General features: G+C 43.7%; 1 protein-coding gene and 1 long non-coding RNA gene across 2 annotated transcripts in view; one reads left to right on the top strand and one right to left on the bottom strand.

Annotated features, from left to right (window-relative positions):
- Positions 1-43: 43 nt before the first annotated feature.
- Positions 44-20,756, top strand: LOC148360377 (adhesion G protein-coupled receptor E5-like). The gene is made up of 16 exons (XM_088341189.1): positions 44-311; positions 4,823-4,897; positions 7,724-7,873; positions 7,942-8,070; positions 9,877-10,017; positions 10,647-10,690; positions 10,803-10,913; positions 10,973-11,123; positions 11,187-11,306; positions 12,243-12,442; positions 12,596-12,754; positions 14,180-14,374; positions 14,897-15,273; positions 17,908-18,076; positions 18,624-18,737; positions 19,952-20,756. Exons 1-16 carry the CDS (start codon positions 278-280, stop codon positions 19,991-19,993), a joined length of 2,211 nt encoding a protein of 736 aa, XP_088197315.1. The 5' UTR covers positions 44-277; the 3' UTR covers positions 19,994-20,756.
- LOC148360373 (uncharacterized) overlaps positions 9,972-21,429 on the bottom strand; it is a 60,124-nt gene continuing 48,666 nt past the window's right edge. The window contains exon 5 of the long non-coding RNA XR_015851057.1: positions 9,972-11,445. This is a non-coding gene — a long non-coding RNA (uncharacterized LOC148360373). The remainder of the gene's footprint in view (positions 11,446-21,429) is intronic.

Here is a 21,429-nt window from a genome sequence, read left to right as displayed (position 1 = left end):
GCCGCCTCCTCCTTTCGGTTTTTGTGTCTCATGAGGGTGAGTCCGGCCCCCGTCTCGAAATAGTGCCCGAGGGGGCGTTTTCGCACAGAACGGGGAAAAACCGCTTTGCAGTTTCACTCTTTCGCGTCCAGACCAGTTCGTCTTTGTGGATTTGGAGTGCGACGAATTCCGACGGATTTTACCGAGGAGTTACGATCTTTTGAGAGGTTTCAACGTTACAATTATTTTGGGGGGACAAACTTGGACTTTTCCCTAAAGTTTTCTGTTTTTTTCCGGCATGGGGGAGCGGAGGCACGTTCTTCTTTTTCTCGGTGAGTCTTTCGAAACGCTTGTAAAATGTTGGGATTGTTTTCCGAAAGATTTTCCGTCCAACGGCGGTTGATGTCGCCGGGTCACGTGGGAAGGCGATGGCCGCCATGACACATCATCACGCTGGTCACACTGTGTCAAATATACAGTAAAGCCCCGGGATACGGCGTCCCTCCGTTCTGAGGCGGGCATCGCAAAGTGAATTGCCTTATAGCGGGGGGAATGGAAACCTATGCTAATGAGCTCATGATTTACCAACCCCCAGATTAAAACCCATTAAATAATAATATTGCATATAGTCCGTAATGTGTAATATAGGTGTATAGCAGTGGTGTCCAACTTTTTTTGTTATTAAAGAGGACCAGTTTGACATTTCTAAAAGAACATGTTCTTATTACTATGTTAATACTATGCTATTACCAGGTTGTCGTCACTATATTTTAGGTTATAATAGGCTCAGTCCACTTCTCAACATAGTGCCAATTACAAACCACGTTTCATAGACGATCACAATGACCCATGATATTATTTCAGAACCAGTTCGCGGGCTACTCAGCCGGTCTTAGTGGGTTCCGAGTTCTGAGTTATCTATAGTATTAAATAGCATTGTAAAAACATATGCATGTACAAGTGAAAAAACAGGAATTTACCTTTGATGTGAATAGAGTCGAGCTGGTACAGTGGAGTTGGTGGGCGGATGCAGACGAGGGGAGGAGAAAGGAAATTTAAATTAAACTGACTTCTAAACTTCTACTTTTGGGATTGCCTTGCAAGATGTCTTTGTTTTAATCACCTCCTTGTTTTAAAAGGGAGAGGACATCATTGTCCACCATTTTGCTACTTAAGGTACCCAAAACCCTTAAAAAGTCCAGGCAAAAAAGTCAATTGATGCGTTTTGCTTATTTTTAAGTCTCCGTAGTTTGTTTTCCACCTTGTACTCTTCAGCAATCATTGTCAATTCACAATACAGAAACACCTAGTGGTCCAATAATACACACTGTCCCTTGAATAATAGTCCCGATCGTGGATTGTTTACTGAAATGTGCCTTCTTCGTATTTCTTGATCATCGCAAATTTTGTTTCTACGGTGATCATGTTTTTGCTTCTCCCTTTAGCACAAATCCACATCTAGGGACCCTTAAACAATACATACAGTAAGAAAAACTACAAATGAAAGCTTCGTTTCCACGGTTAGCATGTTTTTGTGTCTCCCTTTATAGCATCACTGTAGGCCTTGGGACCAATAGCATACAGACACAGTCCAAAAAGTACAGATTCAAGCTCTGTTTCCATGGTTATCATGCTTTTGATTCTGCGTTTAGTGTTCCTGGGTAGTCTTGGACTCATAGTGAATAAATACAGTAGAAAAAATACAGTCTCGTTTCAGCGATTTGTAAACATTTTATAAGACAATGAAGAAATAGAGTGACGGAAAGGCATGGTGGGAGGTAGTTTAGCCAATAGCAGACCACCATTTGATACAACAACAACTCATTGCAGACAGCGGATCTTCGAGAAACGCGCCACCACGGCAAAGTGCGAATTAGTGGGGAGAATGTCATAAAGAGGGGCCGGAAAAATATCTGAATCCACGCTGTAAAGTGAAACTGTTGTAAGGTGGGGGCGCTGTGTCCTGGGTCTCTTCTGCATTTCTAATTTTTGGCTGACGCGTTCATTCCGTCACGTTTGTCGTCAGCGCATTCCGGCGCTTTTCCCAACCATCGTAAATCATTCTTAGCAAGGTAGCAATTTCCTTTCTTTTTTTTTTTTTGTATTTAACAGACAGAAGCGTGATGTCATACTTTGTCAAATCCACCGCCAACTGTGCACTGTGTTTTTAAATAGGGAAAAGTAAAAATCATCTCCGAAAGAAAATAAGATAAACGGATCAAAAATAGAAACAAATATGTAAGTCTCTCATTATTATTTAATAGTATAGAAACAAAAGTAAAACAGTTTCTACATGACTTGTTAAATGAACGCCACGAATGTAACCTAATGTCATTTGCTTTGAAATGCCTCATTTATCTTACTAATATTCATAGTTAAGTAGATGCGGGAACTTCAAATCTGCTCATCTGATTTTATAAGCAGATGAGAATAGAAGTCGTCGGAGCCATGCTTCGGAAATCTTCCGAAATATGAGCTCATCCTCGCCGCTTCCTCTTGCCGCTCGTTTTTTTATTCTTTATTTTTGAGACGACATCGTCTAAAAGAAGAAGTCGAGATTGCGCCGCCTCGTGCTATCGCGCGCTCAAAGTTTGGGTTTTTCCTCACACCGTTGAGACATTTCATAGATGTACTGCACTTCCTAACCTCTTTACCCTCACCTTAACCATTAGAAGTGATTCAAGTCTAGCTTAAAACCCAAACTAAAAAGGTCTAGCCTTATGAGGACAGCCAAAAACTATTGTCACATCAACCGACTGATCAAGGAAAATCACCCACATCTTCACTAATGTCTTCATCCGGACCTGCAGGGGTCAGTACAACAGTGAACAAAAGCTCCCAACTTCCTGTCCTGATAGACAGCCATATACACACTTAAAACCCAACATGTGCTCGAGAGACAATGCGAGCAAACGCTTTGCTTGACGAATCTTACAGCGGAATGCTCAGATTGACGGTCAAACGGGACTGTTCTTTAAACCTGTTAGCGGCTAACTGCTAACTCCCTGCTAACCCCCTGTTATCCCGAACCCGGAAGCCCTTCATCAAAACCTCGAATTTCAAATTTCCAAATCAAACAACTTCTCAATCCCCAAAATGATGGTACAAATCCTGAAAATGGTCCCAAGAAGGTCTGGAATACCAGCTGATACTCAGAATCAAACAAATTCATTATTTTTCCTCCTGGCCGGGCCCCTCACCAAAAATTTAGAAGAGGATGCGATCTGTGACTCCATTGTTTTTTCCTTCCCCCATCCAGATCTTAAATCACAATTACCCATAGATGGACAGCTGTTAATGTCAAAGATCAATTTTCATTCAAGATTCATTTGAGCATTAGCGTTTTAGCAATCCAAACCGATTGCCTGAACCTAACCGGACAGAAGACTAACTCACAGCGAAACTAAATAGAGTTCCGGGTCCCGACGAGGACGACAAAAATGGTTATTTCAGGGCCTTGTGTTTTTGAGTCAGCAATCCCGGCGTTTCAAACGGTGTGTGGGGTTTCATCCCGGGGGGCCAGAGGGGGCGGTCCAGTCCGAGTGCCAACAGGGGCCCCGCTGTGGACGGGGAGGGGGCGGGGCTTGTGCAACAAACAACTCTGTGTTGCGGGCCTGTTGCGTGACCGACGGAGTGTACGAGTGCGGATGTTGTCAGGGTAACGTAAAACACGCCGTAGATCATATGGCCGCGGCTCGCGTTTTCAGCCGTATCTTTGATATCCATCGGAGTTCTCTTGAAGGACAATTGCGTGGGGGTTTACCAGGAAGGAGAAGTGTTGCAACATCTTACATCAGAAACGGCCCTTACGTCTTTGACCTTATTTGCCCATGGATTCCTTTCGCCGAATCCAAATGAATTTTCTCAGTAAAAGTTATTCTGCAAGCGAGAAAAATCTCTCCGATAAGATCTTGGTATGGTTGAAATCCGCCCTGCCAAATAAAAATCTTCAAAATATCATTCTAATCCAATGACCGGCTACTTTATTCTGTACTTGATATTTTTTCACCTATTTATTCATTTCATTTATCAGGACATTTGACACAATGAAATAACTCTTCTTAACCAGCCCTTATTGCATTTGCCATTGACTTAAAAAGGTGGATAGGATATTATTTTGTTTTATCCATCCATGCATGATCTGCAGCGCTTCTCCTCAGTAGGGTCGCTGGGGTGCCGGAGCCCATCCCAGCTATCTTGGGGCAGTGGGCAGGGGACACCCTCAACTGCTTGCCAGCTAATGACTTTTAATTTAGGTTTTTATTTTGAAATGAAATCTTGAGTTTCTCAAAACCAATGGGACGAAACTGTACATTCATAAACAAATGATTAAAAAAGAAAAGTAGTGATAATAATAATGATAATTATTGATAATGATATTTTACCTACCAAAGAGTATAGTCAAGAGAATGCCATTGGATAAGAAGAAGTGAAGCCAAGAAGGACTTTTAGAAAATTCGACGTATTTTGACATCATTCTGCAATATTTATAGACTGAAGTTATTGTGTTCATACCTATGACTGATAAAGTAAGTATTAATGCATGAATTGATCAAATCAAACCTTAGTCTCTCCACTACTTTTTGTTTCATGTTATCGTAATTGTAAACAAAAATAAACATACACAAGAAACAAATTTGGGTACTCGCATGTGTTCATAGTGATATTTTTCTAAACATAGCAGGCAATTCACATCAATATCCGACTCCGAGAGCAGGATTTTCTCAGTTCTTGATGGGGAAATAGCGATTATCTTGCATCCCTATTTTATGAAGTCCTTTTCTTGTCCTCGTGTGGAAAAATGGTACTTTTGTCGTGAGTGAACGGCGTTTATTTTTTGCAGGTTTCTTGTGCACGCTGAGGAAATGCACGCCTCAGTGCGGCGGCGGAATGAACATGGACGGAAGCGCTTGTGTTGGTAATCCACCTTATTCCGATCATTAAAAAAATGAATTCTTAGTTATTTTTTGGCAAGATCGTTTTTTATCTATAAACATATATAGAATATATAAATGAAAATTAAATGTCCGTTACAAAATTTTTTACCGGTCCATAGTTTTTGTTCTATTTAACTTTTTATTTTTAACGATTATTACTTTGAAAAAATCCAAAGTCCAAAGTTTTTTTTAAATATAATAAAATATGTATTTTTCTGCTAGATTGCTTTGCTCTTTTAAAGTATGAATGTTTTGAAAATGTTCAGATATACTGTATAGTTGAAAATAAAATGGTTCAATTGATTCTCTGGGACAGACCTGGGCACTCCGGTCCTGGAGGGCCGCACGTCCTGCCAGATTTTGAAGTTTGCTCTTCTTTAACTCAGGTGATACAAATTATAACCTCGTTAGCAAGCTAGCAAGTGCTCGTTAACGATACTGGTGATTGGAATCGCCTGTATTGGATCAGAGAAACCTCAAAAATCATGCAGAACATGCGGCCCTCCAGGACCGGAGTGCCCAGGTCTGCTCTGGGAGATCATTTTGCTCTTTTTAACTGTTTCATAAGTATTATTAAATAAAAAGTTTAGTTTGGTTAAAAATCTGTTTCTCCGCTGGATAATTCTACTCTTTCTATTTATTATATAATGTCTTTATTTTTTATATATAGTTAAAATATCAACCATAATTTTTTAAAAATCTCTTTAAGTATTCTCATCTCATCTCATTAGCCGTACCGCTTATCCTCAGTAGGGTCGCGGGGGGGCTGGAGCCCATCCCAGCAATCATCGGGCAGTGGGCAGGGGACACCCTGAACTGGTTGCCAGCCAATCGCAGGGCACACAGGGACAGACAACTCATTCGCTCATTCACACCTAGGGACAATTTGGACCGTCCAATTCACCTGAAATGCATGTCTTTGGAATGTGGGAGGAAACCGGAGTGCCCGGAGGAAACCCACGCAAGCACGGGGAGAACATACAAACTCCGCACAGAAAGTCTGGAGCTGGATTTGAACCCACGACAGGTTCCCATGACATGAACTGTGCCGCACAAGCGCTAACCACTGCGCCGCCGTGCTCTTTAAGTATTATTTTTTGAATTAAAACAGTCTTATAGTATATATTTGAAAAACATATTTTTTCTAAATATAAAAAAATGAAATAGAAATAATATAACAGGTATCCGATCTAGATGAAGTTTGAAACCAAAATGAAGGGGAGGCAAAAAGATTGAAAGAGTCAATGAAAATCCAATAAATGATATCCGCTTCATAAAATCTATATATATTATACTACACATGACGATGCTTGGATTTTTCTTTTTGTTTATAGTGTTCACCATTCATTCTCTTGTGTGATGATGATTAACGATTCATGTGATTTATTGTACAAAATGAGATGACTCGTCCTTCCTTCTTTTCAATTGTTTTGATCTTAAATGCATTAGAACCTTGGAAATGTCAATTGCCAATAGCTCTTTCCAAGTCGATGAAGAGTTCCCAAAGCGCTTTACGTGGGCGGCAGTAGCTCAGGAGGTAGAGCGCTCGTCTTGGGATCAAGGGATCCCAGTTCGAATCCCAGCTGGTCCGTGTTACATGTGGAAGTGTCCTTGGGTAAGACACTGAACCCCTAATACCCCCAATAAGCAGGTTAGCGCCTCACATGGCTGCAAGGCCGCTATTGGGAAATGTGGAGCACATTGTAAAGCGCTTTGGGAAGTCATTGACTTGAAAAGCGCTATAGAAATGCAGATCATTTCATTTACAATGTGCTTCACACTTACCCATTCACACACACACTCACGCACCAATAGGGAGTCAGCTTTGCAAGGCAATGACCTGCTTATGGGGGGCATTTGAGATTCAGTGTCTTGCCCAAGGACACTTCCACATATAACACAGAGGAGCCGGTAATTGAACCTGCGACCGCTTGATCCCAAGACGAGCGCTTTACCTCCTGAGCAACGGTGAAGAAAATAGTACAAATGTTAATGAATCAATGGAACACAGACAACAGCTGTATAGAAAAATAAGTCGTCCCAAACGTGGATAGAAACTGAGCTGGACTTCTGCTCTTTTACACCTTTTACTGCCCTCTAGCGGTGAGAGGGAGGATTTCATTCGTATTTATTCAAATTTGTCCTATATCGATAGAATGGAATAGAAGACATTTATTGTCATGACACAGAGTGTCCATCAAATTCAAAGCTGCCCCTTATAGTGCACATGTACACAAAGAATTTTAAGGAAAGTACCTTTGAATTTTTAAGTAGTATCATGTGTAAATACAGATATCAATAATATAAATACACTACTCCCTCCTGTTGTTACTTAAAAGTGTTGAGGCTCATTTTTGTCCCAAATAATGCTCTCAACGCAAAGTTAGTTTGTAAAACTGCCACAAAATCCTGCAAGTGAGGATACCGACGTATTTTACCTTTAGTGTATAGCTCCACCTATTCCTACCACTCACCCAATGAAATCGCTCTGGGTGCTTTGCCAGAGCTTCTGGGTGTTTGAAGTTTGTTCCGTCGATTTTTGTTCTAAAGTGTCTCAACAATGAACATGAAAGGTTTCATGAACGAAAAGGGTCATTTAGCAATTTGCAGCCAAAAAGGTGTTTGTTGGGGTGACACCTCGAGTGTCAACAGTAGTTACAATTTTGTCCGATATATACTGGATCGCTTCCTATTTCGACATACTCAGAAATGTACGAGGGCCGGATTAAATACCGCGTGCCGTGTATTTGACATCCGTGTTTTTTTGTCTCCCATTGTGGTTATTTTCCTTTTTTGTTGCTATTTAGATGCTAACGAGTGCGAAGAAACTCCGGGTTTGTGCGGCGATCACACGCAATGCATCAACACGGAGGGCAGCTACTACTGCCGCTGCCTTCCCGGGTTCCGCAACATCCGGGGCAAGGTCAACTTCACCGGCGTGGACGGGCAGTGTCAAGGTGAGGCCGGGTCCTCTCTACTTGCAACGTTTGGCTCCTTGGTCTCAAGGCGTCTGCGTCTCCTTCAGACAATAACGAGTGCGGCTCCGGACCGTCGGTGTGCGGTCGCATGGCCGACTGCCTCAACCTCATCGGGAGCTTCAGTTGCGTCTGTCGGACGGGTTACGCCAACGCCGGAGACGACGGGGATTGCGCGGGTGAGTCTCCTCCAATTAGGCAGAGAACGTGCCGTGCTCCTCACAATAAAGCAGATATGTTGCAAAATATTGGACCTCATCTCCTGTAGAGCTGCGACGCCGCAGAATGACAACTCAGACTCGTTAAAATGGCGGATTTGATGAAAAACAGATGGCCATTGTAGTACAGCGATGGCATAGCGTTTGTTTGTGCTTGGAGAAATCGGAACTTTGCTAACTGTGTCGCTGGGGGACTCGTGTCTGTTTTGTCCGAGTTGAGAGCTTGGATGTCCGAGAGCTGCGTGAGATAAGTTTACTCGCTGTTGTGTGCAGCGCGCTTTCCATTTTTGCCGTTGTTTTCTTTCAGGTAGGTGATTGTGACTTTTCCGTTGCTTTTTTTGCTGCGTGTCTTGCAGTTAGTATAATATTGTCAATATTGTTAGCATCCAGGCTAAGGCTTCTGATTTTGTTTGGTCCGGGTAAGCAGTCAGCTAGCCAGCAAGCCTTCTGTGGCCGTTTTTTATTGTAAGTTCCTTTTTTTCTGCCGATCAGTCTTTAGCATCCGGCCCGCTGAACATTTGGAATAATTACGGCTCTGTTGGTGTTTGTTTCCGTGTCCGTTTCTTGTAATTGGCTCCCAGTTATCCTGGTCGCTTGCTGCATTCTTTTAATCAGCCAGCCTCCTGTTTTTCCAACGATCGGTCCCAGTTAGCCCCTTTTTGTCAGCCGGCCGTGTGTCCGCCGCTTTAGCCCCTGTCGGCTCTCTGTGTGTTCATTTACAGTCCGCCTCGTTTCGACTGCTCGCCATCCGTCGTATCATTTACTGCACCCACATGCGGCACGACGCCTAGGGATTCCACAAAAACGACCAAAACTTTTTCGACGCGTTAACATGTAAACCGATAGGGTGACTCCCCGCTGCTAGGGTGCCGGTTAGGGTTCACAGGACGTCAAAGCTCAGAAAGTCAAAGATGAGACAGACTGTCTTCAAAATGCATTAGCTTGGAAAATAGCTGGAACATACCAATGAAATATATATCTCATCTCATCAGCTGCACCGCTTATCCTCAGTAGGGTCGGGGGGGTGCTGGAGCCCATCCCAGCAATCATCAGGCAGTGGGCAGGGGACACCCTGAACTGGTTGCCGGCCAATCGCAGGGCACACGGGGACAGACACAGGCTCAGAAGGTAAAGCGCTCATCTTGGGATCAAGAGATTGCAGTTCGAATCCCGGCTCGTCCGTCTTACATGTCGAAATGTCCTTGGGTAAGACACTGAACCCCTAATACCCCCAATAAGCAGGTTAGCGCCTTACATGGCTGCACGGCCGCTATTGGGAAATGTGAAGCACACTGTAAAGCACTTTGTGAAGTCTTGACTTGAAAAGCGCTATAGAAATGCAGATCATTTCATTTCATTTTCGCTCAGTCACACCTAGGGACAATTTTGACCGGCCAATTCACCTGAAATGCATTGCTTTTGGAATGCGGGAGGAAACCAGAGTGCCCGGAGGAAACCCACGCAAGCACGGGGAGAACATACAAACTCCGCACAGTAAGGCCGGGAGCTGGATTTGAACCCATGCAGGAGGTTCCCACGACCTCAGAACTGTGCCGCACACGCGCTAACCCCTGCGCCGTTGTGCTGCCCTGAAATATATATAAATATATATATATATATATATATAATGATATTATGCAAAAAACATGTCAATTCTTTGTGTATATCTGCACTATATGTGCACTATATAGGACAGCTTTGAATTTCATGACAGTGTTTTATGACAATAAAGACATTTTATTCTATTCTATTCCTTTGTCATCTCAGACATCGACGAATGCAAAGAGGCGGGAAAGACGGAAGACATTTGCGGGACAGGAGGGACGTGCCAGAATTTCAACGGGACTTACTGGTGCTGGTGCGCCGAGGGATACACCAATTACGGGAACCACAGGACGTCCTGCTCCAGTCAGTCTTTGCATCACATTTTTAGTTTGTATTTCATACATCTACAGTATGACATACGTGAGGAATATAGGATATGTTCCATCTAGGTTGACAACAGATTTTCTTGTAATACACTATTTAAATTAGTTTTTATACTCTTTTTCCTATGCTATAAGGCGCACTGGATTATAAGGCACACCCCCCCCCAAATAGTCTTTTGTTCTACATTTTTCATACACAAGGCGCACCGTACTATAAGGGGCATCAAATTGAGACTACAGTAGGAGCTACCGTGTTTATTTGTGTATAGCCTTTGGCCTCTTTAGACACTTACTTTAGTGCAATCATTGATCATGGGGAGGTAGAGTGTTCGTCTTAGGAGGTCGCAGGTTTGATTCTGGCTCTTGCGAGTAAATTGTCCTTGGGCAAGATACTGAACCCCTAATGCATCCGACAAGCAGGTAGGCCTTGCGTGGCTGACTCCTGAAGGATTTTATACATTTGACTATAAAGGATTTCATACGATTGAATACAAGTTACATTCATTGAGTTTAATGCAAGATTTTCACCAAGTGGGCTTTTGTCCAATGACAGGACAGGCGCTCTATCGTCCGATTGTACATATTGAAAAATGCCGTTTTCCCCACCAGAACTCGATTGCGAAACATTTGAGGCCACGGGACTTCCTTCTGAGGTAATTATCTATCATTTACTGTTATGAGTGTTTTTCCTGTGGCAAAATGGCCGCCCCCTGAGATGATTTTTAGAAAAAAAATCCATTCTTCTACTTCGATTCTCTCTCCAAGTATTCCGGCGGCTTGTCCCATCTGATGTCGGTGATGAGAAACAGTTGCCTGGCTTTGTCCGACCCGAAGCGGAACTATGAGAACCGCACGGACGGCGACGCCCTCCTGGAGGTCAGCCAATCGAGCGCAGATAACGCGATCCGGATCTGACTTCCCGGTTCTCGGTTCAGACCTTCCTGACGGCTTCCGGGAACGTCCTGTCCTCGTTGGACGACGGCGCTACCGACGTTTCCGAGATGCTGGGCGCCATGGAGAAGTCCGTCCGGCTCATCGGACCTCAACTCAGGAGCAACAGGACCTCCATGAGCTCCAACCAGACCGGTGAGGTCCAGGATTTTGGGTGGATCCAATCCCAGTGGACTGGATTTTTCTTTTGTGAAGCAGCTGTGGAGATCGCGGTCAGAAGGGGAAGGACTCCGCCTACCGGAGCGCTTCATTTGGGGATCGACAACTCCGCGCTGGACACGGATTGGACCACGGTGACGGGGAATGGATCCTATCCCGGTATTTCAGCATTATTGATATTTTATATTCGTATGAGTATTTTGAGTCCATTTGACTCAGTCTTTAGACCAAGGGAAACCAGGTCTATGTTGCGGCCTCGACACCAATCGGACGATGAGGGCAGGCCCGCCGTCTTGTTCTGGTAAAACCAGTACAATAAATCCCAAAATCCAAAAAGATAGTGAAAAGATAAATGTATAAAAACGAATTCAACTATAAATGAATATAAATAAACATGAAGTAAATATAGATCGAAATATTTCAAATGATTCAGTTTGATAAATCTATGAAATAAATGTCATTATGAGGACAATAAAAAAATGCATCAAAGAACAAATACTATTATATCGCTAACAAATGTAATGTCATAAATCAAATCATGAAACGAACCGACGCCGAATGTCTGTCCACGCTGGGATCTTAACGCGCGGAAGGAGCTAATCAGTATGCCCTCTGGCTGGCGTCGACGTGCTGGAGCCTCACAGTGCGCAAGGGATGGGAGAGCTTAAGATCATGGCTCAGCACGTGCACAGCCTGTTGTGATTGTACGGGCTTCTGGATTTCAGTCTTGTTTTTTTCAATCTTTTTGCCGCACCCCCGCTTATACGTTAATAACAACTTAAATGAGATGGACTCCTGTGGACACAGTCCGTCAATATGGTCTTCATTGTGGCACACGGTGTTACTTTTCTTTATTCGACATTTCCCCACTTATTTTTCTTAAATATAAGAAATCCACAAAAATGAGTTCATTTCTATGGCTGTAAGTTGAGTTTCCCTCTTAAATTTGCGCATGTGGCTTTTAATCGGGTGCGCTCTGTCGTGCTGAATTTATGATATGTTGCTTTATCGTTTTTCTAACTCCTGCCAAAAAAAGAGTAAACAAAAAGTAATATCCTGTCCTAACGGTCCGAAATTGCCGGCGTTTCCTCCCAGGCTTTGCGGTGGCCGCCTTGCTAAGCTACCACAATCTGGAGCGATCCCTCAACCACTCCTTCCAAAACCTGCGAGGCTTCCGAAAAGACGGCGTGGACCCCGACTTCCGGGTTTTCTCGCGGTTGGTGTCCGTGGTCCTGTCCGACCCGTCCGCGCAAAACCTGAGCCGACCGCTCACCCTCACGCTCAAACATCTACAGGTGGGTCCGCTTTCCTTCGCCCTCTTTTACCGGGAATTCCGAACGACAAGCCGCTACGTTATCCCTAGATTTGACACATTGCGATAGCGCGCGACTTCTGCACGGCTCTTCTCGAGGATCTCTGTGTGCAATTTGTTTCCTTTTGCGCGGCAGACGGAATCGGAGGCCAGTCCGGTTTGCGCCCACTGGGACGGGCGCTCGGGCTGGGCGGCGGACGGATGCCGATGGCAAACGTCCAACCGGACGCACACCGTCTGCCGGTGCCAACGTCTCAGCGGCTTCGCCGTCCTCATGGCGCATTATCCCGTCCAGGTAGGACGCCGGCAAAGCACCTCCCGTCGCCTCATCCCGGAGCGTTTTCGTGAATCGCCCCAAATATGGTAAACGGTCTGCATTTCTATAGCGCTTTTCAAGTCAATGAAGACTTCCTAAAGCGCTTTACAATATGCTTCACGCTTACCCGTTCAAACACACACTCACACACCAGTAGCAGCCGACCTGCTTATTATCATCAAGATGGTCTCACTTTTCAGTGCAGCACATCTGTTTCGTAGATAGTTAAAACGGACGTAAAAACCTCATTCTCAATTTCATCATCTAAAGCAGGTGTGGATAAAATGTGGCCCGGGGCCGCATACGGCCTGTGGGGTTTTTAATCTGGCCTGCAGGACCAAACGTTTAAAAAAGCACTGTTCATGAATACATTGTTGTAGTGCCAGGATAGAAATGATGAAATCTATCTATCTATCTACCTTGGTCATATCTCTCAAGAGGGGTGACCGACAGCAAGACAAACACATACAAAAACAAAGAAAAGAAAAAGGGAAAAAAAACATAGCAAAAAAACATGGCCAATTGCCCAAACACTCAAACAACATTTCAAATGATGAAATACCTCCATATATTATGAACACACGGATGAATCATGAATATATGACGTAAATGCAATTTATGAACATATTTTGTTATGTCGTTTGTATTGTCATTCCTTTATTGAGCGATTTATTTTGTCATTCCTTTTCTTATGTATTTTGTCACAACAAAATTGTATTTACCTGAGGAGCTTTTTCACCTATCGTCCGCTTAAAATACCAAAACGGGGGGCCAAAATAGCAGCATATTAGACAGCGTAATGTGAAAACATCATAACTGCTGTAACCTGGGGGTGGACTGCACAAATCCAGGACAGAGGAAATGTTTAAAAATGCACTGACTGTATAATGGGGGTGTAAAATGCCTTGAAGAAGGGCCAAAATAACAGCTTATTTGACACTGTAAAGTAAACCGGCTGTAAGGTGGGATCGCTGTATCCTGGGGTCAACTTTATAAATCCATGTCAGAGGAAATTTATAGAAAATGCACTGACTGTATGGGGGTTTAAAAAGCCCTGAAGAAGGGCCAAAATAACAGAATGTTTAACGCGTTACGGTGAAACTGCTGTAAGGCGTATCTATCTTTTATTTTGTTGATCATTTTGTCATTGATGTCATTATTTTGTCACTCATTGCACCTTGACATTCAGAGCACTTGGCAGAAATCGTGATGCTTTGTTTGATGAGATCATTTTGCCACTTTTTTCACCACAAAAGCGATTGAAACGAGGGGCTTTTGCGACCGAAGAACGACAGAAATATATATCGCATAAAGTCATACATTTAGGGAAAGTACATGAGTTATTGAGACGAGAATTACCACTCGTCACGATACGGAAAAAGACTCCTCCGCCTTTTTGTTCAGGATTCTCTGGCCTTGCGTCTGATCACCAAAACGGGCCTGATCCTCTCGCTGCTGTGTTTGACCTTGTGCATGGCGACCTTCAAATTCTGCCGCTCCATCCGAGGGACGCGCACCACCATCCACTTGCATCTCTGCCTCTGCCTCTTCTTCGCCCACCTGCTCTTCCTCCTCGGCATCTCCCAGACCAAACCGGAGGTAACTTTGACGGACATTTTGGACTGTAAAATCCCAAAATATCTTTGACGGTGCGCAATCATCGATAACCGGAAAGTGGTCAGAGCTCATTTCAGCAGCTAGCAACACGGAAGGACGAAGCAAGCTTTTTTTTTTTTTTTACACAAAACAGCTAATAACCATGGAGGAGAGCCATGAACTGTAGCTAAGTGGTAAGCCTGAGTGGCTAGAAAAGGAAACCGTGTAAAAGAAATGGAGGATGCCTGAATCACGAGACTCAGAGATGTTTGCAGCCAGCTGTAACCTATAGCTCATATGAGTGACTAGAGAAGAAAAAAGTGGGAAAAGCTGGAAAATGCCTGTATCATGGAGGACTGGATGACCTTAGTTTGCATGAGCAGTTATCAAAGATGAGTGACACGTAAGGACAAAGGAGCAGCTAAGCTAAAAAAAAAGCGCGAACAAAGTCGGTTGACACCACTAGGGGCGCTAGTGGCTCGATCCTACGCACTGGTCCTTTAATCAAGTCTGTTTTTTCTTCAGGGTCTCTGCCGCTTGATCGCGGCCACCCTCCACCTGTTTTTCACGGCGGTTTTCGCTTGGATGCTCCTGGAGGGGGTGCAGCTCTACCGGATGGTGGTCCAGGTCTTCAACGCCTCCATCCGGCCCCTCTACCTCTACCTGTGCGGCTACGGGGCCCCCCTGGCCCTGGTCCTGATCTCGGCCGCCGTCCGGCCCCGGGGTTACGGGACCCCCTCCCACTGCTGGCTCTCCCTGGAGGACGGCCTCATTTGGAGTTTTTACGGCCCCGTCTGCGCGGTGCTGGCCGTCAACCTCTTCTTCTTCGCCGTCACCGTCTGGAAGCTGGCGCAGAAATTCGGCAGCCTCAACCCGGACCTGTCCAAGCTGCACAAGTTGAGGTGGGTCCCCCCGGGATAGGCCTGCCCGCCTTACGGCGGGGTTCGCTTTACAATGTCCAATAAGCTGTTATTTTGGCCCTTCTTCAGGGCATTTTTTAAACCCCCATTATACAGTCGGTGCATTTTTAAACATTTCCTCTGGCATGGATTTATAAAGTAGACCCCAGGATACGGCGACCCCAGGTTCACTTTACAGTGTCAAATAAGCTGTTATTTTGGCACTTCTTCAGGGCAATTTTATACAGTCAGTGCATTTTTCAACATTTCCTCTGCCCTGGATTTGTAGAGTAGACCCCCTGGATACAGCGACGCCACCTTATAGCAGCTTTTTATCCGGCTATTTAGAGTGCCGTTTACTCTTTTAGCTCGTTATCTAGCTCCCTTTGATTTTTTTGAAGCGTTTACCTTACAAGCGACCTTTTTAGCCATTGAGCTAAGTTGTTATTCTAGAAAGCCCTCTGCGCTAATTGATAGCAAAAGGTAGCTCTGGTCTTGGAGTCTGTAGGAGAGGCCCGCTCTACTGTCATCTTGCGAAATGTTAACCGAGAAGCCCAACCGGGACACATCTGCTTTTCATTTTTCTTCCTTTTGAAGCTGGGAGAAGTCGAGCGGCCGGAAACCTCCTTCCTCCGCTCTCGTTCGTTATCGGATGCGATTCCACGTGGCGGTCCGAGAAAAACGTCGTCGAGAAAACCAAAATAAGATAGAAGAATATTAGGAGAGGCAATCGTGACGCGGTTGTGCTTGGAGGCCGGCTTCAATTCTCTGTTGGGAGCAACATTTCATGTCCGCCTCTTCCCCTTACACTGATTTTGCTTTCAACTTCTCAAAATGTTTAAAAAAAGTACTTTCATTATTCACTCCAAGTATTTGCAACCGTTAAACCCTAAAAATATGCATTTCAATGATTATTTTGTATTTTAGAGGACTTTTCGGTGACACACACGCTCCATTTGACTGCCTCCCTAAAGTTGTGTCGGCCATAAAATTCTAGAAAATGAAATTGTCCTTTTATAATTGGATAAACTTGACTAAATTCCGTTATGTACGTACCGGTTATGAATTTATAGTTTGACTTGCTATATTGTTCCAATTCTACCTCTCCTAGTCGTACTTATCCGCCCTGTTAGAAAGACTCCTATTCCATAAAAGCCATTTACAGGAAGTAACATCCTTTATTTTGGCGGGATTTCAACGGTGGTAAAAGACGTCGCCTTCAACTTGAACTCTCATCTCATTAGCTGCACCGCTTATCCTCAGCAGGGTCGCGGGGGTGCTGGAGCCCATCCCAGCAATTATCGGGCAGTGGGCAGGGGACACCCTGAACTGCTTGCCAGCCAATCGCAGGGCACACAGGGACAGACAACTCGCTCGCTCATTCACACCTAGGGACAATTCGGACCAATTACCCTGACATGCATGTTTTTGGAATGTGGGAGAAAACCGGAGTGCCCGGAGGAAACCCACGCCAGCACATACAAACTCCGCACGGGAAGTCCGGTACCTGGATTTGAACCCACACAGGAGGTTCCCTAAGACCTTAGAACTGTGCCGCACACGCGCTAACCACTGCGCCGCCGTGCTGCTTAACTTGAACTCCCATTACATTTTATTTTATTTTAAGTGTGTCGTACGTGTAGGTGGCACTCTAAGTTCTACAGGGTTAGGGAAAAGGATGGAAAATAACATAAAGGTAGATGATGCAGGAGAAACGCCTAGAGGTGGATGGAACGAAATCTGATAAGATCATGGAAAGCTAACCCTAACTTAAATAAAAAAAAAACAGGTTATGCTGGAACACTACCTCGTTCTCACTGAAAGAAACACGGGGGTCAGACGACACAATTGTTATTACCTACATGGGCAAAAAAACATAAAAGGAGGTGACGCGGGAAAAATATTAAAACGTGGGTAGAACGAGAGTGCCGGGATGACGAGACTTTGAACTCTCGTTCTGGAACACTCACTAGCTCTAACTGAAGCAAAGGTAAAATAAATAAGTTGCAGGTCATGCTGGAACATGATCTAGCACTAGCTGAACAAAACACAGAGGTAAGAAACATTCCCACATATGGAAAGATCAACAATTCCACTGCCAATAAGATGACCGTGCTCTATAATAAGGAAACGCTAGCTAGCTCTCACCAAACAAAACATGAAATGAAATATCTCGCACTATAGGTTGGAAAACTAAGTAGACCTACCTGAGCAAAACATAAATGTCGGTGACGCAGGAGAGGGTCGCGATAACAACACCGCGAAATCTAATTCCGAAACATTAACGAGCTCTAACTGAACAAAACGTGGCGGGAGACGACGCCGGAAATTTTCGCACGTATGGAAAAATCAACAACTCGATTGCCAAGATGATGAGAGCATGCTATATATCATTGAAACACTGACTAGGTCTAACTGAACAAAACATGAAATGGGAAAAAAACTAAGTAGCCTTAACTGAAATAAACATGAAAGAGGCCATGCATGAAACATGCTCGCATGTGGATAGAACAAAATCTAATCAAAAATGTAATACTCGAACACGATCTTTAATTCCGACCCGGGTACGCGCCCCTCGCTCCGACTGAACAAAACATGAAAGTAAGACGCCGCGTGTTTGTTTTTTTTCACCCGCAGGACTTTCACGGTGACGGCCGTCGCCCAGATGTGCATCCTGGGCCTGATGTGGGTGTTCGGCGCCTTCCTTTTCCGCAAAGGCAACACGGCCGCAGAGTACATCTTCACTATTCTCAACAGCCTGCAGGGGGTGCTGGTCTTCATCATGCACTGCCTCTTATCCAAGCAGGTAGGCTTCTCCTTTTATCTCCAAACTCGGATGGAACGCTCGTCGTATTCCGCGTCGTGTTCGGGAAAAGCATTAGCGCTAAGCGACTACCAATGACGAATGGCTGCCGGTGCTAATCCTTTTGCGTACAATGTTGATATCAATGACACTAAAGACAATTCTCATATAATCTTGAATTATAGGAACGGTCAATTTCCTTTAAAAAAAAGCACTCGAGATGGAAGTATCGCTCTAAAAAATGGTAGTATTTGATAGAGTAAAAAACAGAATTTGCATTAAAAATGGAACTCTGCTTGCCTACTCTATGAATGCGAGTTTATGAATCGGTCGTCCGTCTTTCTAACGTATTATATCGAGAAAGTATGTATTAGATCGTTACTAAAACCGCAATAAAAGAAAAACATTTTTTACCGTTATTATTATTATTGTTTATTTTTGAGAAAATACAAAATGTACCTTGCCAAGTTATGGGTACATTTATTAAATGAGCAACAATACAATATCAACATGTTTCTCACGTCTCGCTTTTCTCTGGCGCCCTCCACAGGTGAGAGAGGAGTACTACAACTGTTTCTCCTGCATCTGCTCGCGCAAGAAAAGATATTCGGACTTCAGCAGTAGCAATCCATCCCATAATACATCCCACAATATTCAGTCGCAAGTAAGAACGCACACCCACACACACTCATTAAGGACCGGAAGTCACCGTTTTAAAAGCAGAAATGATGTGTTTTCAAAAAAAAAGTGACCACAAGTTAGCCATTTTGAAAGACAAGTGCCTGTTTTTGGACCAGAATTGAACCGTTGCAACAGGAAATGCCCGGAAGTGACTTCTTTCCAACAGGAAGTGCTTGTTTTCAACCGGAAGTGACCTAATACTTGGACAGGAAATAGCCTGATTTGAAACAGAGCGCCAGTTTTTAGACTAAAGGTGCCCATTTAAAAACAGAAGTGAGCTGTTTGGAACCGGGAGAGCCTTTTTTCAGACAGGAAGTGCCTGTTTTGAACTGGAAGATATATGATTTTTAAAGAAAGTGAGCGCAGAGGACCAACGTTTTTTCAACAGGAAGCAAAGTGCCCATTTTACACTATAAGTGACCTGTTTTCAAAAAGGAAGTAAAGGGAAGTGGCCTGTTGTCAACGGTAGGTACAAGTGCTAAACCACAAGTCACCCAATTTGACTCCCAAATATCAGATTTGAGAAGTCCCTTATTCCAGTGAGAGGAAACCCAATTGCCACGGGAAGTGACCCATTTTAAACCGGAAGTGTCCGTTTGGGGACCGGAAGTCTCCAATCCAAACCAGAACTGACCGGATTTTGAACAGGAAGTGTGTATTTGTGGACCGGAAGTGGCCGTTTCAAACAGGAAGTGACACGTTTTAAACCAGTAGTATCCTTTTTGGGGCCGGAAGTGCCCGATTTAAGTCAGAAGGACACAATTTCAACCAAAGGTAGCAGGAAGTAACTCATTTTTAACCGGAAGTGCCTGTTTTGGGACCTCAAGTCTCCAATCCAAACCAAAAATGACCCGATTTTGAACCGGAAGTGAGTACTTTTGGACCGAAAGTGGCCGTTTCAAACAGGAAGTGACACGTTTTTGTGTCCGATGTCGGATGTTTCTGTTTTCTTTATTCCTGATCTTTTGAATTGCTTTTAGTACCTTTGTATAGTTTTCAATACTTTTTCATACTTGTTTTGGTTTCTTTTCCCTACTTTCTACTACTTTTTCACACTTTTGCCTTTGACTGATTCCAACGTTTCCATTTTATTTTTGTATTCACGAAGGCCTTTTTCCAGGACCGTCTTATGTCAGCCTTTGTGCTTTGATTTGAAAATATTTGCCACTAAAACGTTTGTATTTTGCCGTTCTTTAGGGTTCTCGGAGTGGGCAGAACACCGGAGAATCCCACATATGAATCCTGGACCTCAACAAAAAAAATCCAGCTCCTATTAGATTTGGAAATGTCAAAATGAACCTTCGTTTTGAACCAATGAGCCAGGCGGAAGAGCTTTCAGACGAAGCTAGAGTTCCACAAAATTTTTTTAAAAATATTTTAAAAGGGACAGTGTGTAATATTTAGCGCCTACTAGTGTAACTGAAATTTTTATTTAAAAAAAATCATAGGTTGAGCCGCCGCCATCTTTGTCTGCCGTCTCGCCGCGGCACCGTTTTTTTCCTCCGCGTTAGTACCATCTAGCGGTCCAATATTACACACTGGGGCTTTAAAGCTTTCGTGGTCCACGCGTTTATAAGCTGAAATACGTTCGGGTCGTCGGGGTCGATCGACGTTCGGAAAAAAATCCTCCAAATGTTTTTTTTTCGAGATCGGGTTTGCGGCTCGGCTCGGCACTTTGTATCCATCGAACGTGACTTGAAACCATTTTCTTTTCTTAGATGTGAACTTTTTGTAATTTATACGGAGTTTGTCCCGTTCCTGTCTTTGTTTACATTCATATTTTGATGACTTAACCACTTCGGCCGCATTTGATTTTATTTTCCGATCTCTTCTTGTATAGCTTTGCGTTGATTTTTTTTTGGCACTCGTCGAATGTAAAATGTTGCCCGTGTGAAGATGCTGTAAATGTATTTTTCTACTTTGTTGTATTTGGTACCGCTTTCTCATCAAAAAAGGATAGACCGCAGATCTTTTATTAAAGATTCTTCTTTATCCGAGTCTACTTTGATTTCAAGTGTTTTAAAATCCAACAACTTCCCCAAAGTGATCGACACGCTAAACTGCAGTCACGAAACACAGTTTGAAAGCGAAACCTCCCTGTTTCAAAGTGCAATACCCGAGGTTATGTGCATCTTGGTCTACATTGACTCCAACTGTTTCAAAATCCAACACACACAAATAAATGGCGGATAGCTTCTCCCCCAAAGCGATCGACACGCTATACCGCAGTCACGAAACATAGTTTGAAAGTCAAATATCTCTGTTTTCAAGTGCAATATTCCATTTGTTTACAGTTTTTATTTGAGACGTTCTCCACTATTTGGATGTGTCCAAAACTTATTTGCAGAAGAATTATTTTATCGCACTAGAAGCATTTCACTTGATCTTATTTTCATACTATTTCATGTTTTTACATTGTACTTTTTACTTTATCTACACGAGACTTCAATTTCCATTGTGCAAATTGGAGGCATTTCGGTTGTCATGTTGACCTGTTACAGTTTGAAGTGCAATATCTTGGTTCAAAGTGCACTATGCCTGTATACATTTTATATTTAGATGTGAATACTTTATATCAGAGGTGAACACTTCCTATTTTTGGGCAGCACAGCGGCACAGTGGTTAGCGCGTGTGCGGCACAGTTCTGAGGTCGTGGGAACCTCCCAAGTGGGTTC

Source organism: Urocampus carinirostris, chromosome 8, assembly GCF_059441175.1.
Source record: "Urocampus carinirostris isolate Australia breed hairy pipefish chromosome 8, RoL_Ucar_1.0, whole genome shotgun sequence".
Taxonomy (NCBI): Eukaryota; Metazoa; Chordata; class Actinopteri; order Syngnathiformes; family Syngnathidae; genus Urocampus; species Urocampus carinirostris.
Note: the sequence above shows the minus strand (reverse complement) of the source record. Positions and strands in the feature narration are given on the sequence as shown.

Excerpts from the sequence above, each read along its gene's own strand:
- LOC148360377 (XM_088341189.1), top strand. The coding sequence starts at position 278 with ATGGGGGAGCGGAGGCACGTTCTTCTTTTTCTCG. Across the intron at positions 7,874-7,941 it reads CGTGGACGGGCAGTGTCAAG|ACAATAACGAGTGCGGCTCC; the intron begins GTGAGGCCGGGT and ends CGTCTCCTTCAG. Across the intron at positions 10,914-10,972 it reads ACGGCGACGCCCTCCTGGAG|ACCTTCCTGACGGCTTCCGG; the intron begins GTCAGCCAATCG and ends TTCTCGGTTCAG.